This window comes from Misgurnus anguillicaudatus, chromosome 13, assembly GCF_027580225.2.
Source record: "Misgurnus anguillicaudatus chromosome 13, ASM2758022v2, whole genome shotgun sequence".
NCBI classification, from domain to species: domain Eukaryota; kingdom Metazoa; phylum Chordata; class Actinopteri; order Cypriniformes; family Cobitidae; genus Misgurnus; species Misgurnus anguillicaudatus.
Window position 1 is genome coordinate 26,208,271 of NC_073349.2, and position 18,767 is coordinate 26,227,037.

The 18,767-nt window shown below is 37.0% G+C and overlaps 1 protein-coding gene and 1 long non-coding RNA gene across 4 annotated transcripts in view; one reads left to right on the forward strand and one right to left on the reverse strand.

The window, feature by feature from the left end:
* LOC129430334 (uncharacterized) overlaps positions 1–18,767 on the reverse strand; it is a 113,840-nt gene that overhangs the window by 42,988 nt on the left and 52,085 nt on the right. The window lies entirely within an intron of this gene.
* hoxc1a (homeobox C1a) lies at positions 10,328–17,504 on the forward strand. The gene is made up of 2 exons (XM_073875476.1): positions 10,328–11,154; positions 15,790–17,504. Exons 1-2 carry the CDS (start codon positions 10,629–10,631, stop codon positions 16,125–16,127), a joined length of 864 nt encoding a protein of 287 aa, XP_073731577.1. The 5' UTR covers positions 10,328–10,628; the 3' UTR covers positions 16,128–17,504.

Consider the following 18,767-nt stretch of genomic DNA (forward strand, 5'->3'; position numbering starts at 1 on the left):
TGCACAGTTTTAACCGAGCTATATAGTAAACATTTACTACTATAATAGTATATTAGTGATATACTGTACATGTAAAATATATTTATATTATAGATTAATTATCTTGTAGTTACAGCATCCTACCAGCAGGGGCATACAAATAACCAACCGAACCTTTTGATGAAACTCCAAGTGGGAATTCTGCTTAGAATCTAAAAGAATTAGACATTTTTCAGATAAAGCTGTATCAGTTTGGGTCTGGATGAAAAGTACAAGTCCACCACATTCCTGTAACCTTCATTTAATGTAACATAATTAATTTGCTTAAAATCAGCCGCAAAGCGACTTAAGTTTGAGAAAGATTTACTGGACTGGCTTTAAGAGGAAAGAGGAGAGACAGATAAAGCCTGCATTGGATTCTTAACATTCTTCTGTGCATGGGCTGACCAGCCGTGATTTATGAGCACATTAAGAAGCATTACACGACCCCTGGCGAAAGATCGCAGAGGATGAGAGAGCTTGCAATGGCCACTTGCACAATAAAAATACCTATTTTTAGGCATTTAAAACCACATGGGGTGCACAGAGCGAATGCACGGCACTCCACATTGATCCAAAACCGTCCCTGATTCGATCCAAGTTAAAAAAAATTCATGAAATATATATGGGCTAACAAAATGACTTGAGTACATTTCTCAAAAACACTTAAAGGGGTCACCTATCAGTCAACGATTTCTTACGGTGGTACTTTCATTGCTGTGAGCAGCTCACATTACAATGCATTGAATGGAAAACAATTTTACACTTTTATGGCATAACGGTGCTTCAGCCGAACGCATACATCTGGGTTTCATTGAGAAATATTACAAAATGCTAAGGGCACGCTGATGTCACTCTGCGACTTTATGAAAACACACGAACTGCACGCCGTGCACAATTTATCAACATACTCTTTATACAACCCTAGTTTAAATTCATTACCAATATACATTACTACTCATATTGACCATTTATAACCCTACGCTAATTTAGTAGTCCATCTTGTGCCATTTCTTTTCATCTAAAGGTCAGGTCTTCCAAATCCTTTCCAATATTGATCCAAAAGGCTAAGCTAAACTGACTCCACTAACACACTTCTATCAGCTGGTCATCATCTTCATATCCCAATACAGGACACAGAATGAAATTACAGAGTACTCTCCAAATAAGTTCATATTGGGAAAAATCTTTCGAATGGCCAGTTAAGGCGGGCGACCACATGACCCGCAGGACACCATACATGCATCACATTCCAGATTTAGTTAGTAATCCCACAATCTAGTTAAGGATCTGGAAATTGGATCTAATCAATTAATTCTAAAGTCAATTTGCATTCGAGATGGTCCACCGGCCATTAAAATTCACAATTTGTCTTCAAATACCTCGTGGTCGACTACAATTTTAGAAATTAGAAGATACAACATTATATTTTATCATGAAATATAGAACCGTCCGTGAAGCAATTAAAAATTAGAGGATCAGTCTCCGTGACCGCACTTTACCTTACAGACTCTCATTAAGGATTTAAACCGTCAGCCCTTATGCTTACATAGGTAATCACCACATTGCACATTCGCAGTTATCTTTCCAACGCATTAATCAATAGTAATTCCGGGCATTTTATTAGGCAGACGAAAACACGAGCTGTGCTCAGACCTCTTCTAATCATAAACAAGGTGCTGACTCTGTATGTGTGACCTTTGGCAAATCCAGTCCATTCTTTTCTATTAACCTACCCAGCTTTGCCATTTCTCTCTCTCTCTTCCCGTCTCTCGCTCGCTCGCTCGCTCTGTCTCTCTAGGGAAGTTCTCCTCTCAGTCAAACCTGTTCTTATTGCTGGTTGCTCAGAGGGATTGTTAAGTATCAATTCCTGGTGTCACCTTTGTAGGTTTTATTTATTTGTCGGCCTGCTGGTACGGAACACAGTGCGAGCATCACTCAGGTAGATGGATTATAATTCACCTGCAAGCCCTCATCAATCTGAACAATTTGACTCCCTGCATCACGTACAACTGTTACTGTCATATTAAAGCAGCGCATTATAAAGATCAATGGCTTTTTAAATACGCTCCAGCTAAAGGTGATTGGTGACATTAAATATAAAAGGCAGATGATGCTCTTACAAAACAATTACCGTAACATACCCTCCGATGTTCAGGATTAATCAAATTACACGTTTTTTATATAATCAACACCCGATTATTTAAAGAAAAGTAGTACATGATCGGACCATGAAGCATTACTATCCGTAGCAATTCCTTCATGGATTCTAGAACAGAAAAGGCATATGGCATTCCAACGACAAGCGCTTTCCTTCCTACCGACTGTTAACCCTGCTAATGTCCCCCAGTAAGGAACTCCGGAGGCTTTGGAGAGGATTCAGCAGTTTCTGCTCGTATGACAGATGGTTTATTGTCACTTTGTTTGGGCTGTTGCCTGCTGGGCTCAAGTAGGAAGTGAAGACCGGAAGCATTCATATTTTTACAGACATATACAACTACGCTAAGTGAAGTACGTGGTTGTGGCACGGAATCAGCGCAGTCGAGTTGTTTCTGCACACGCCTGCTGAGATCTCTGTGTGACTGTAAGAATCAGCAATGCATCCCATTACCGCACACCTGGTCACTATGTACTCCGTTTTGTTCGAAAAACAACAGTGGTGATGCTCCATATTGTTGTCTATTCCCAAGTGGCTTTGGCAACGATAATAAAGCAGTTCATTATAAAGAACACATTGAAGTTGTGTAAGACAGACAAATTATGAAACAAAAAGGTCTTTAATGAAAAGTTTGCAGTCGTCCTGCTTTGTTATCCGAGTTATCTCCAGTAAAATGCACCAGTGCAAGTTTAAACAATCACCTTGTCAGCGCAGTGATCAATCAATTACTGCTGCTGACATTATCAATGGCTTCATCAGTTCACACTCCATTCTTCTGTCTTGCTCACTCTCTTAAGCTTAAATTATATGATTGAAGAAGCCAAACTTTATTTTCCTGCATAGATTTAAGACGAACAAAGCCTGTGTTTATACTACGTGTGGCCTCCTTTGAAATTTGTGTGTTAAGGGGATCACACAGGATTGCAAACAAAGTCACGTCCAAACCACAGTTACGATTCGTTTCAACAAGTCATCAGCGCTCTTAGACAAACCGAGGTATCAAAAATTTCACATGAACAGTATTTCCAAATAAACACCTTAGCAAAAACAAACAGATATTAGTTAATCAAAACCCTGTATGTCCAGCAAATATAAACTGCATTGTAAAAAGTGAAAAGTTAGATCAACTTAATTACTTCAATTGTACCTCATTCACACATCACTTTAGTCACAGAATATTTCGGTAAAATTGTCAGAGAGTAGGGATGTAATGATTAACCGTGCAAATACGCGTTTTCTCAGTGAATGAATTTTTGAATGAATTACGGTGAAATACCGGCACATCCAAAAGCCAGGGGGCGCTCTTGTGCCGAAACACCCTTTGTGCCACAGAATAAGTAGCATTACAAAATTATTTATATCACTGTTCTTCAATTCGTTTCAGGTATTTTTATGATAATAAAGAATATTGTGAATGATTGTGTTTGACAAGTGTTGCAATAAACGTCAAAAGTCAAAACGACTCCGACTCAATGATTTTAGATTGATAAGGACTTCCTACTGACCAAATGCCGTAGTACACGCACAAGCTGTGTATGAAACACAGAATCGCAGCCTTGCGATTCAGAATCGATTTCAGACAGGCATTTTTAATGGGACACATGATTAATCGTTACAGCCCTAGCAGAGAGGCTTTTTGTGTGAATGCAAACGTCCCGTAAATGTTCTGGGATCGCTCCAGTACAGAGGACCTAGTAACATTGCCATAACATTCACGGAAAGCATTCTGTGTGAACAAGACGCGGTAACAATGCCGTAAGGGGTGTGCCGTGCATTAGAGGTCTTCACGGGTTCACTTACATCCGAAAACCTGAGGTCTGACCCGAGACCCGATTTCACATGTGCCTAGGACACGGGTCGGGTACAATAATAGCGACATCGGGTCTCGGGTAATTTAAAATAAATGTGTTTTTGCCGAACGGACCGGAGAAGACCCGAACTCTCTCGCATGTGTCCTTCAACATCCTTTTCAAACCTCTAATCTGTTTGCCAAGAGCGCTTGCGACATTGGGGGGCTGGGGGTAGGTTAATTTTCGTTGAGACAGACATGTCAGTCAATTTTAAATGTACATTTTAGCGGTTACCTTGGTGTCGTCATCAGATAACAAAGTAAAACAAATGAAGCAGCTCGCCAAATAGGTTGCGAGGCCACCAGAGTTTCGTTCTGTCTGACTGCTGCGTGAGGGTCTGCAGAATGCACACGTCAGTGCCGTTTACATTCGGTTCCTGTCGGGTTAAAAAAAATTGTCACTAGTACGGGTCGAACTCGGTCTAATTTTCTCGGGTATGTCTGGGGTCGGGTTGTATGCATTTTATGTATGCACGTCGGGTTCGGGTGTAAAGTGATTCGGGTCATTTCGGGTCAGGTACATTTCTTTGGACCTGAAAAGACCTCTACCGTGAATGTCATGGCAACATGAAGTTAACATGAAGGTTCAGCTCTTTAATCTGAGGGGTTTACATGCAGATTAACATTCATGACGAGAAATGTCGGCAAACTGGACGGAAGCAAAGATCAGGGAGCTCGTCGCTATCTGCGCTGAAGCCGAGATCATTCACCAGCATGACAGAACCACACATCACACGCTCCTGATGATCTTGTCATAAACAAAAATGTAGCCTTTTTAATTAGCTAATTATCTGTGAGTTCCGTGAAATCACTGATAATTACCAAATTTAAAGGAACAGTATGTAGGATTGTGGTCAAAACTGGTACTGCAATCACAAAACTTGTGGCTAAACTGGTACTGCAATCTCACAACTGGTGGCCAATACACAACATGACAACATAAACATCAGTTGGGGGCTGCAACTCCACTTTTTAAATGACAATATCCTGGCCATAACACTGTTGTCAGTAATATAAGTATTTGAAATGAAAATGATTTCTTAATGTCTAGTGACCTATCAGGGTCATTTTATGATTGATTAATATAAAATTCTTACATACTGTTCCTTTAAGACGTGGAAAAAATACTTCGCGTGTCTTTATGGGATTTTACGGTATGTGTGAATGCACGCACAGATTCCGTACAATCATTGGCAATATGAATGAACCACAAATCAAACAATCCCAGAAAAATCCTGGATGCATTTTCCATGTATCTGTAATCTCTGTGTGAAAAAATTTCAACTTACATTTTTTAACTAATGTGACATTTTAAGTTGAATAAACTAAATTTTTTTGGGTGTTATCAATTGAAATATTTTTTTCTTGTCACTTTTTACAATGTGATACCCCTGTATCCAATTATTGATTTCACATCGATTTCAATCTTTGACAGGGTCTTAAAGGCGGGGTGCATGACCTCTGAAAGCGAATGTTGATATTTGAAATCTGGACCTTTCCCGCACATACGCAACCCAGGCAACGATGTTTGTTAGTAGACATGCCCCTTACTGCCGATTGGCTACAAGTGTGTTTCGGTACTCTGCCCGACTCCCTTTTCCAAAGTGTTTTTCAAAAATCTTGCACCCCGCCTTTAATCCGTCAATATTATAGATATGAAGTTTATATTTTTACATAATTTACCAAAAAATGACTTTGGCTTTCCCTTTCTCTTTTTCTGTTTCCCTGTCTATTCCTTTCACCTCTATTCCTATGCCAGCATGCTGCTCCGCTTTGACTGCAAGGTGTGTTTCCCAGTGATAAAGTAAGAGGTGTACGCAAATGCATAGATTACCAGCCCTTAACCAATCATCTGAGACAGGCTCGCTTTGCATTAACAGCAATGACCTTTCTGCCAGCGGTGACAGTCATCTGTCAGCACCGTCTCACTCCTGGCATTTTCAGGGCTCATAGATGAGAAATAATTAGGCCCGACAGACCTTTAGGGTTAAATCAGGGACACGAGTCATCACCATCTACATCATTCCAGAGTTCTGTCACAGGGGTCAGAGATCAAAATCAGCCAATGCTATGATAGTGGCCGTGATCCTCTCGTGGCAGGATCACCAAACAAGAGATCAAGTTATCAGAGAGAGATGCCCCTTTGAGAAGAGTGATACATTCAAATCGTGATCCCACACTGTGTTTATCATCGCCGTGTGGTTATAGGGGCAAAGAGACAGATGTGTACATGCATGTAATTACTTCAGAGAGCGGCTTACAGACCGGTCACTGTCATTTGCTCCTGAGGTGACAATTGGGCTTGGACTGATCTAACAGCATTTGGTGGGACGTGAATAGCTCAGATGGTATTATTTGATCTCTTTCCAGTCAATAAGGAACATAAATGCACATTGTTACACCTTTTCCTGAACACGAGCCAAGACTATTTTCCCATCATCTGTCCCGGTGAATATGTACTGTACACATTTGATGGGACACAAGCTGTTTAGTGCCAGGCTGGCAGCTTGCAATAACTTGTTTACCTCGAGCTGTTTAGGTCAAACACACGGAGGTGCGTTCGACACCGCTACCTCTCAAGGTTCATGCTAATCAAACATATGGCACGAGGAGAATCTAATAAACCCATAATATCTGATCTTTATAAAATGAAAGTAAATAACATTAAAATTCAGTTTAAATCCATTGCAAAATCAGCCTGGAGCAAATGTATCTTATCTGGACAATAAAAGTGTGTATAATCTTATTGAGGTGAAGCAGTGCACACCTGTTTTTTTTTTTATATACCCTGCAGCCAAACACTTCTGCAACTCCTACCTCACCCCCCCAAAACCCCCCCACCTCCTCATGCTGAAACCCATTACAGAAATACAATTTCTAATGCCTTCACACAGGCCCGCGATCGACTGCAAACAAATTTATATTCAGCCCGTAAACAGAGAGCAGCAGAGATTTATTTATTGAGCGGAGAGGAGAGAAACAAGCTAGCGTGTGAACCCTGAGTAACCCCACAGCTGACATAAAGATGGATAAGTGTACCATGCAAATGTACAGAGGGAAGGGATATATTGCACTCCGTCATTCAGTGCATTGCTGCCTGTAGAATTCCATTTATTCTTCCAGCTGGGACCAGATCTCTGGGGTTGTGAGTGCACAGTTATATATTGATGATTATTTGAGATTGTTTTTTAATCACTGCAGAGCCCTAGTAAAACTCTTTATAGGTCATAGACATGGAAAATCCTCCTTCTGTATTGGCCAGTAGTTTTTACAGGTGGCTGCCTTTTTAAAAACAGACAATTAATATTGGGACTTTTGGGTCTATTACCTACATATGATTATCGTTTTTACTGAAATACTGCCAATTAGTTTCATTAAAAATAAAGCCTACATGTTAACTAATTTTATGGCTATATTCAAATCATCAAAAAATAGACATTGTTTTACTACAGTTCAAAAACATGGTTATCACAATATAACCATGGTTTTGTAAAACCCATAGTTAAACCATGGATACTGTAGTAGAACCATGGTTTAGCTAATAGTAAGCAATCCCAGGTGAAAAAGTAGTACACTTCCATAGTGTATTTAAAGAGCTTTATTTTTGCACACTAATTTTGTACTTAATATACAAAAAAATTAATCTTTAGTACTTCTTAAGATGTTCTTAAGATCATCTAAGTGTACTTCAATGAGACACCATAAATACGAACTAAAATGTGCTAAAAAATGTATTTAAAAATGTATTTAGGTACCACTTGTAGTAAACTTGAACCCATCTTTGTACGAAAGTTGAGTTCAAGTTTAATACAAGTGTTAACTAAATACATTTTTAATACATTTTTTAACTAAATACATTTTTAATTAGTACAAAAAATGTGCAAAAATAAAGCACTTTAAGTATACTATGGAAGTGTACTACTTTTTCACCTGGGAATACACCAAAAAAACACGGTTACTACACTTTTACCACAAAAAAATTTGGATAATTTTCCTAAGGGGTGGTACCAAGGTTATGAGTTCGAATCTCAGGTAATATACAAAGGCTACTGGAAATGTCCCTTGCATTTGCAATGTAAAATGACAGCGCTGAGGATTTAAAAAGCGCAATACGTAACGCGAGCGTCAAGATACGTGCCTTCGCCACACGTGCTGCAACTGAAACCGGAAATAACAATAGTCGTCGAACAGCACTTTATTTTAAGTTGAATAAATGTAATTAAAAAATATATATACAAACCTAGCTCTTTGCATTAGTTTCCCCCAATTATACAGTTGTTACTCTGAACACAATAGCATTGTATTTGTTAATATCCACAGAATTTCATTCTGATGGCCCAAATCAAAAGCCATGGGGAAGTGTCAAAAGTTTTAACTTGCTAGTGCGACACAAAGTAGCCAGAAAAATCGCAAGGGACAAAATCAACTTTTTATAGTGAAACCATTGTTATTTTGTGGTAACCATGGTTTACTTTTATTAACTATGTTTTTTTACTGCAGTAAAACCATAGTTACTATTTTATAAGGTGGGGGGGCTGCAAGATAAATGCAAAGCTTTCAAATGCTTATTAAAAGTGGTTAAGAGAGAAAGTGTATGTGATTATTTCTATTTTCTGAATTTGAGCCAATGCTGAGATCTACCCAACTTGTAGCCTTATATCACTGAGCCTGTGAATGTGACCCAAGGCAACCAGTGCTACCACTTCTACATTAACATGTCATTATATCTCCAAAGCTTTCTGCAATGCTCTTTGACTTCAGTGAAACTCTGTGGAATTTCACCCTTTGAATTTAGTAGTGTCATTACGTTATAATGAACTATATAAACAGTTTATAGAAAGAAAATAGCAGTTAAAAAGTTTACATTAAATATAAACTCTGCAGGGCTTTTCACAAACAGTAGACAGTATAAAATATTTCTTATAATACACATAGTAAAGTGAACATGTAAATACCTTTACGAGCTATTTCATCTTATTTGTGACGTTGTCTGTGAAATCCAGGCTACAGTCTTGTAATGTAATTATCACAATAGAGGCAACAAACTTTGATTTCAGTCAATGATTTCACATTGATTTTAATCTTTGACATGACCTTAGTCAGTCAATATTAAAAATATCAAGATTTTCACAAAATGTTCTTTACATTAAATGATAATAAAATGACAAAAAACTTCAGCTGGGTTTTTACAGACAGTTTTATATACAGATAGTTTTAATCCAACAATTTCAGAAAGGAACATGTTGATTTCTTTTTTTAATTATCTAAATAATATAATATTAACGTGGAAATAGCTACTAGATATTTTGATTTTATGAAGAAGTCATATCTAACGAATTTAGTCTTTAATCATCGTTTTTGACAGAAAAGAAATAAAATTAGCCAGCAAACCTTTTTTTAATTTACAGCGGTTCATTATGGCAGAGGAGGCAGCTGCTTATTATCATTTGACCGCCGAATGACCCTGCAACGACAGCTGTTTAGAGCACAGATAATCGCTAAGAGATCTCCTCATACAATGACCTTATGAGTCACTTTTAACATCATTTCTACTGGTATGTTAGATTTCCTATGACCTAGAATTCAAAACATCTTAAGTTTTGACCCAAGAGGCGGAAAATTGCTTTAAGATTGCCTGTTTCCAAGACGAACCGAATGCCATAGCCTATAACAGAATACTAAGATGGTGAGTATATGCATGTGCGTGTGTTAACTGAATTTATAAATACCGCGTTGTAGAGCAATAACCACAATTGATTTTAAAAGTCGTGATATGCTACAGACGCCAAACATTTTAATATAGGCATAATAAAGAGCCATGATTTCCCCACTTACATACTTATACTTAAAGGTATAAGAGCTTATTTCATATTATTTCACTTCACATTTTTATTTATTTCGGTAGGCTACGACTGACTAAAATGATCTCCACTTTTTTTGTTTTGTTTTTTTGCGCGTGCTAATTTATAGCTTGGTTTGTTGGTTTATAGGAGGCCCATTTCCAACACAATAAGGAAACATAAAATAGAAAAATATTTAGTTGGTTTAATAAATTCTGAATCAAAGTTATTATAAAATCACATAACTAATTGGATTTAAATAAGCAAAAACTATGGAATAGTTTAGTAATAACCTATCATATCCCAAAACGTCCCATTTTGGAACTGCAAAAACCTGACTTAAAATCATCTAATAAAAGGCACGTTTAAAAATTCAATATAACCCATTATGACTTGAAGTCCTTATGTTGACCCCCCTTCCCATACACACACGCAGGCAGACACACACGCGCGCGCGCGCGCGAGCGCGTACACACACACTCCACGAGACCTTATTAGCAGGTCAAGTAAGTAGTCCAAACTTGCTTGCTTTGGTAAATTAACGCTCACTCAGATGAGGGAGATGTCCGGCTATTGGCCAAGAGTTAGAGGGCACGTCATCCCCATCCATCACCGATCCAATGTTTCTACAAGGCATGTCGCTGTCTAGATCGGTGCCTCGGTCCCTACGCGCTCGATGCGTTGTCTGAGTGACCGTCTGTGGGGAGACTTTCAGTCGCTTGCAGTTTTGGATAACAATTTGGAATATAAATAAGATGCAGTTATGAATTCTTATCAAGGGTTTATGGGCGGCCGGGACAAAACGTCACTTTGCATTAAAGGCTATCAGGCTACGGGACTCATGCGCCTGCATCAGGACCACGGAGACTTTCTAACCAGAGATGAGCAACATGACAACGCCGAAGCGGATTTTCTTCAATATCATTTTACGCATCTCAGTGCCACGGCCACAGCCGCGTGCTCAAAGCCCTGTGAAGACCCCAGACCCCCCTTACCCCATAATCAAGATTTCTATAGACCAGTGCACCCTGGCCGACCCCAAGCCCCCTCCTTCCAAAGCTGTCGTGAACGGGGTCTTTCCAGAACGGGCTTCTCTTCCTCAGACACTTTGAGAACTTTCTCCGGTGCGCACTGTGGCCCAGTTAACACCACACACCTCGATGGCCCAAGAAATCACCCGGGAGTTGAGGAAGATACCAAACACGTCGAGGAGTCTCTAAACACGTTAAATGAGACGTGCGGAAAGACATTCGATTGGATGAGAGTCAGGAGGAATCAGCCACGTGCAGGTAAGTTTTAGAGTTTAACTTTTAATGTCTGTATAGCGCACCCCTACAGCGAGGCGATGTATTGACCCGGTGTAGTCACTCTATAAGTTGAGGGCTGGGAACTAGCAACATATGTGCCTTTTCATTCTAGTAGCATGGTTTATGCTTTTAAGTTATAACACTAACTATGTTTTATGTCGTATCTTGTACCAGTAAATTGCCTTATTTTTTTGTAACCAAAAGGGACGTTGTTGTTTTTTTCGAGCAGAAACTAAAACTTGAAGATGTGTGTTTCCAACAGGCCAGTGACATTAACATCTCAAAATAGTTTTGACTAGATATATTTTGGATATAATTTTAGATATAGTTTTAAAATTGTCATTAGAAGATGAACTCTAACTCTAAAATGTCCTTTTGGGGACATTTGGGTAAATTAACTAGACAAGAAGAAATTAAATATAAAAAAATTTGAAAGAGCAAAATGTTTTATTTTTGTCATGGGCTATCATATTATAAATACATTTAAATAGAAACAAATAATACAAAATGTATGTCATGTCCTTATCTGGCTAATTAAACATATTTCGGATAAATAAATTGGCTGAGGCAAATCTGGAAAAAATGTTGTTGACATGCTAACTTCAACATGTAACAGCTTTGTATTTTTCTGAAGGCGACTCATTGACATGCAAAAAATTACACATTTTTTGAAAAGTAGCAAGAAATTAAAGCTCCTGAGGCAACTCAGCCCATCCTCCACAGATTTGTTGACATGTAACAGGGAGTTTTGCTTCACATATCAGTCTGTTATCAACAAACTAAATACTGAAAATCTTAGCTACATGTTTAGAAACGAAATATAAGGCAATATATTTCTCTGCTGTGGTGTTTAAATAAGTCAGCCAAAACATACCAGGCAGACGTTCTCCATTTTATAAATAGCAAATTCCTTTCTATTCTGTGTGTGCATACTCTTACTGACAAGCAACAGCTCTGGCCATATTTAAAGGAGTCCAGCACCCCCTAGCTCCCTGTTCAGTGCCAAATAAACTTTAGAGGAGCACTTTCCTCGACAGAGTCCTAAATCTTAATACAGACCAATGTTTACAAGCTGCAATTAATTTTCTATATTGTATGCTGGAAAATGTCTGTCAGAAACGAACCATAATCCTTAACCAGAGTAATGATCGGATAGGTCTGTGTTTAATGTGGTTCAAATGCGAGTTACTTGATGTGTGCTCATAAAATGTCACACTTGGTGACATTTGACCTGTATTATGTCAAAGTATTTCATGTTTGTTGTAATGGCCGAGTGTTAAATTGTGAATCACTTGTCCGCTCAATAAATCACAATACATGTAATAGGCTTGATGGTAAAAACCAAGAAGAGCTCTAGATTATTTGTCATTTCCTAAAAATCAGAGTCGTGTGGTTTCCAGACTGTCGAGGAGAAGGATGTCTTCCTATGCCACATTGATGATGTAAAATAACTCACAGGCATATATGTTAGCAAAAGGTCATTTCAGGCTGTCTGAACAAAACAGCTGTGGTCGGGAAATCGAAGGGGTCTGCTTTAGTGCCCAGTTTCAACAAACCCCTTAAATTAAGAAAACCCATATTTATAGAAGTAAATGCGTTATCACTAAGGGCTTTCTTATTTTTAAGGGATTTTTTGACAGTGACTTTACAATTTGTTCACTGTTATTGGAACTTATGCTGTTTATCTTCTTGGTGCCTGTCTACCAGCAATAAGAGTGACACATGAAAGACACTTTGTATTTGTCATCATGTACGATCAACAAAATGCACAATCACAATGCACACTGCTTTTTGCAACACTTCAGAGGTTAACATGTGCTTAGAATAACATCGTTACATCAGCCAAAGTTCGATTGTTACGGTAAACCGCGTATTATCCTGTAACCTAAATTCATCATGACCCAATGCAAAAAATAGGGAGAGGGTCCAGTCAGTTTTGGCAAAGAAGATCATTGATCTTTGTTACTCAACTCAATAGAAGATGTGCAATAGATTCTTTGCATTGTGAGGTTTATTGTTTTTATTGGGCAACATAAAAATGTTTCCAATTCTCCACATGAATAAAAGCTTATACAGTGTCTCGCTGTATTCCCCAATACAGTACACATAGTCCCTGTGCGTAATTCTTCAATTATACCCTGACAGCACCTGAATTACTGTGGGCTGTATGCCCAGATGACCCAGGCAATCTGTATCGATCCCCTCCCACACCCCCTTTCTTTTTTTTGGCTTAGTGGGCCACGTCATCCCTCTAGCTGGCTGGCCATTTCCAAGTTTGCAAGTCATTCCTCAAATATTTAGTTTGATTCCTTTATGCCTTGTGGCGACTGCCAATTCTATTATTCAGACAATCATTCATCAGTGTTTTCATACACATTTTTATATTTCCTAAGGAAATTGCTTAATTACTTCGTATTTGACTGCATGTGAATTCACTAATTGTTCGAACGTCCCCATAAGGTGACCTTTCTTCATCCCTATGTTTACATAAAAAGTTAAGATGAAAGTGATATACAGGATTCTTAACAACAACCTAACATAGTTTTATATTTATAACCCAACATGTGTTCTGTCCAATATTTACCCAGCATTGGGTATAAAATAGTAATATTTATAAATAATAGCCCAACAGAAGTTAAAGTGTTTGTAGCGAGCGATGGCAAACACTTAAAAAAATGCTGGGTTATTTTTAAACCATGGTTCGGTCAGAAAGGGACAAACCCAACTGTTGGGTTAAATTAAGCCAAACATGTTTATATTTTGACCCAACCATGGGTTGAGACAACCCAGCGTATGTTAATTTACGGCCGAGCGGTTAGGTTTGTCTCTTTTTGACCCAATCCTGGGTTAAAAATAAAAGTGTGTTTTTTGGTTCCCCAAAGAACCTTTTGGTCAAATGAACCATTTCTTTCTACCTTTATATATAAACTGTAGAAACTAAAGGTTCTTTGTGAAACTATACAGCAAGACAAATAAGCTTAATTTTGAGTGTACTCTCAAAGTCAACAGTATAATTAAACGTTTATGCTTTTAGCGACTTACTCTGAGAAGATTGGTTAGGTTTCGTGACTAATACAGATTGTATATTTTATTTCAAAATCAAACACTCGCCAACTGCATTTGCACTCTTAAAAATGCAAAAGATTTTTCACAGCGATGCCATAGAGGAAACATTTTTGGTTCCCCAGAGAACCATTCAGTCAAAAAAGAACCATTTCTTTCCGAACTTTTAAAGTTTAAAGAACTTCTTTCCAAATAACAATTTGCAAAATAGAGAGATTCTTCAGATGTTTTTTATGGAACCTATAGAGCCAAAAATTAATCTGCTATGGCATCATGTTGCATCTTTATTTTTAAGAGTGTATTTGAGGGTTGCTTTGCATGCATTTGTTCAGATTGTCCTTGACTGCAATGGCATGACCACACACACAGTCACACACATGTTGTGCAGATGGCACAAAGGTTAGAAAGACACTTGCAACTGTAACAGTATGTGAGAGCTCAGTGTGTCTCTATCACTTCATGGGCTTTTCCCGTCTGACCATTGTATATGTGAACCGTAAAAGAATGTGCTATATCCTGTGTGCTGCTGAAAGCAAACACCACAAGCAAACAACAAAACACTGTTTTGGTTTCCTGTTAGTTGACTAGGTCAGGTAAACTCTCTATTTAATCTCTATTCTAAAATTAACACTAAAAGACAAAAAACTAAACAAAAAATTAAATATGAGAGTTAGGTTGAGCTTAGCAGTCTTTGCAGCACAAAAGTATCTATGGCATGTTTTATGACAGATCATGACAGACATCTGCAAGGTTTCAAACAAACAGACAGCGCTATTAGTAGCTCAAACAAACAGAATTTCAGGTTAAAGTTACTTAACCGCAAACTTCTTCACTTTGAAGCTGCCTTTAGATGACAAAGGTCAGCCTATATTTTAGAAAATATGTTTTTGGTAAGAATTATGATTTTATTGTAAATCAAATTTTATTAAAATGTGTGCTTGATATGTGGCACATAATGTTGAAAATATCTTAGTGTGATCCATCATGTTGCCTTTCGTTTAAGACCCCAATGCAGTGATATTTTACCCTGTTTGAAATATCACTGATCAACTCATACATTGGCATGATAAACTCTATTACAGTTTTCACGTTTTTATGGAATATTTGTATTTAAAATAATTATATATTTTTTAAAGTATCAAGTGTTTGTGTCCTTATTTGATAAATTCTTTATATATGTAATTTTTGATTGTACTGGTTGAAAAGAGTTTGATTGCATATTTTTTGCACTCCTATTTTATATTAATATCTTTAAATAAATTAATGCACATACATTTATTTTATATTCGAAAGGCTTATTATATTAAAATGCATCATTAATAATTAATAAATGCCAATATATTTAAATTCAGAAATTAAAAAATATAAAATACTTTATTTAAAAGTAAAAAAAATACTATATTCCCCTCCCTACATTTGTGGTCTGATAACGACTCTTTTCAAACCTATATTAGAAAATATTAGAAAAAAATTGATATATATAAAAAAAATTACCAGTGAGTATTTATTTCACATTCTTGGTAAAATAATATTGCATTTATATTTATTTTACAGGCAAGACACAGCTGGGGAGATGTTCAGACCCGGAGCCGAAGGCGGACCACGGACGAGATCCTGATGAAACCTGCGCGACCGGACAGACTGCCGTCGGACTCCCTCGAACGAATTTTACCACCAAACAACTCACAGAACTGGAGAAGGAGTTTCATTTTAACAAATACCTGACTCGAGCCAGACGGGTGGAGATTGCCAACACTCTTCAGCTAAACGAAACCCAAGTGAAGATCTGGTTTCAAAACAGACGCATGAAACAGAAGAAAATTCTGCGTGAAGGCCTAGTGTCAGGATTTATGGAGATTTCTACTTGTAATGACGATTTACCATCAAACTAAAGAAACAGTTGTTACTCCCCCGAGAAAACCTAATTTAACCACGACGAGATTGTTGGGACTAAAACCTGGACAATTACCTGCTCATTATGGTGCAAGTCAACATCCTATAGGAACATCACAAATATTTACAGCCCACAATTCTTACAAAAATTGTAGGAAATTAAAGCAGTAACTCTAAGCGATAAAATATATAAATGTAGGCTATATAAGGAAGTCCGCTCACCTGTTGAGGCCAGCGGAATAAAATGCGGATTAAATGCACTTTATTTTTTTCATGTAACCCTAATATATTTTAAACATAACTGTTTTATTTGCTATAAACTTTATTATACGTCTATAACTTTGAACCTGCTTCTGTTATTAAAGATAAAAAAAATAATTTAGGTCTCATTTCATTATTAAACCACTCAAAAAACAAACCATTAATCAAAGACCAATATTCACCCTATTAATACCATCGTCAATTTATAGTTTTGGTTAACAGCTATTAAAAACTGAAACTTTAAATTACTTTGTTGCATGCATCGCTGTTTTCAAAAAGAACATGTAACGAAATAAAACAACCTGAATGTATATGCAAGATAAATTGAAACAGATTTTGCTTTCTAAAATTTCAAAAAACGATAAAAAATACTCATAATATCCAAATGCATATATGCGGAGAGGTTTCACACACATTTAGAAACACACACTCAACAGGTTAAGCTTTCCATTTCCTGTATGCTCTTTGCAGACATACTGTGTCTGTCACATCCATGCTGCTTATGCTTTTATCTGCAAATAAAGAGCGCCGCAAGATGATCGGTGGAACTCGTCTTTCTAAATAATGGCTAAAAGCTGTCAACGTACAAAGTGCCTTCACTTAGCCGTGTATTTTCACCAATTTATTGCTGGAAGAGGTTAAATCGAGTGCCACGGGTTGAACCTCCGCTGCTACCAACTTCTCATTTTGATGGCATCAAAGCACTGATGTGCACAGATAGAATGAACAGTATTTGACTCTTGAAGATTAACTGACAGGGTTTTTGTTATATTTTGTCTGTAAATGCTGTATTTAATTTTTTAAACGCATTTAAGGTTTGTGTAATTGATACTGCATCGTTATATTTAAGCGTAATAATTTACCCACTTGAGTAACAATTTCCTTACTTCTTTCGCAGGCACAATGTTTATTTGCACAGTCTAATCCCAAATTTCGTTCTCTGTCACGGTGCTATTCGATTGGCATGGACAGAACTAATTGCTGGTATTATCTTGAATGAGCAAAAAGATTATCGCCATCTCTAACCGATCGATTTATTGATAAGTGGATTTAAGTAGATTGACTTTTAATTGATTTCACTTGATGGGATGAATAATTGCAGCATTTGAATGGAGGGCCTCTTTTTTGTTTGTTTTTATCGATTTGTTAATAAACACCAAAATTAATGCACAGTAAAATAGTAGTATACTTTAATATACGCTTAACAACAATGTGAATGCTCATATTGCTAGAATTGTCTTGCAATATAAACATGCATGGCAAAAGTTAATTTCGAATGAACTTTTTATGAAAGTACAAAACTAAAAAAAAAATCATTTAAACGCACAGCTCAAGTTCCGTTCTGCTTAAGTTTCAAGTTATATTATTTAAATCATTTTGCATATGCTCCTATTACTCGTTACACAGATAAATGATCTGACATTTAAAAATAACAGCGTTCTTTTACAATATTAATATATATTAAATGGCCTTTCGAACAAAATTTTAAACGAGATAACTTAATCAAACAAACAGACTATGACTATATAAAATAATATAAGGTACTTTATAAGATAAATTAATACAGGTTCCTCGATAGTGTTTATATGTCTAAGCTCTGACTGTGGCCTACTCAAAACATATAATTTCGCCATATTAGTGATGTACAAAGCACGACTCGCATGCCTAAGCCTGCTAACATATGCAGTTACTCCAGAGTTCACCTTTCACCTCTTGACCTCTGTTTTGCCTCGAGACAGCAGTGACCCGGTCAGTGGTTCTCAGGAAAAAAAAGGCTGCATTAATAATGTGATGTCCTTTTTAGCTATGCCAACATGACAGACTGAACGGTAGTAACGTCATCAACCAATTAAATTATTTTATTATTTATATTTGTTTTAAAATTTTAAATAACAAATATTTTATAATCCTTCACTTGCTGCATATGGCTATAAAGTTGATCCAATTCATATATTTGATGATTGTTAATATTTTTCCCTTTAAAAACAAGTTAGAAAAAAATTAAAGTTGGTTTTAAAATAGTTGGATTTTAATATTCGTTTTTATTGACACAAATATATATTTTCTAAATTGTATTGTTTATTTTAAAGGGTTTAAATTATTTTAAAAAGTTTAAAATAAACTTTAAAATAAACTCAAATTTATTCTTAAGTTTTGTATATGCAAACCATAAACTAGTTTATGATAATGTCGATTTCTTCTCAACACGTTATATCGTTTCGACACATGCCGATTGACAGCGTTCAGGAAGGAAGTTTTTCTCCAGTATAGCTCATTAGATTTCACCTACACACGTTGATGTGCATTTTAGCTCAGTTACATCCGCATGCAGGGGCTTAATGCCCACGTTATGGCATGTGGGTGCAGAATATAGATAA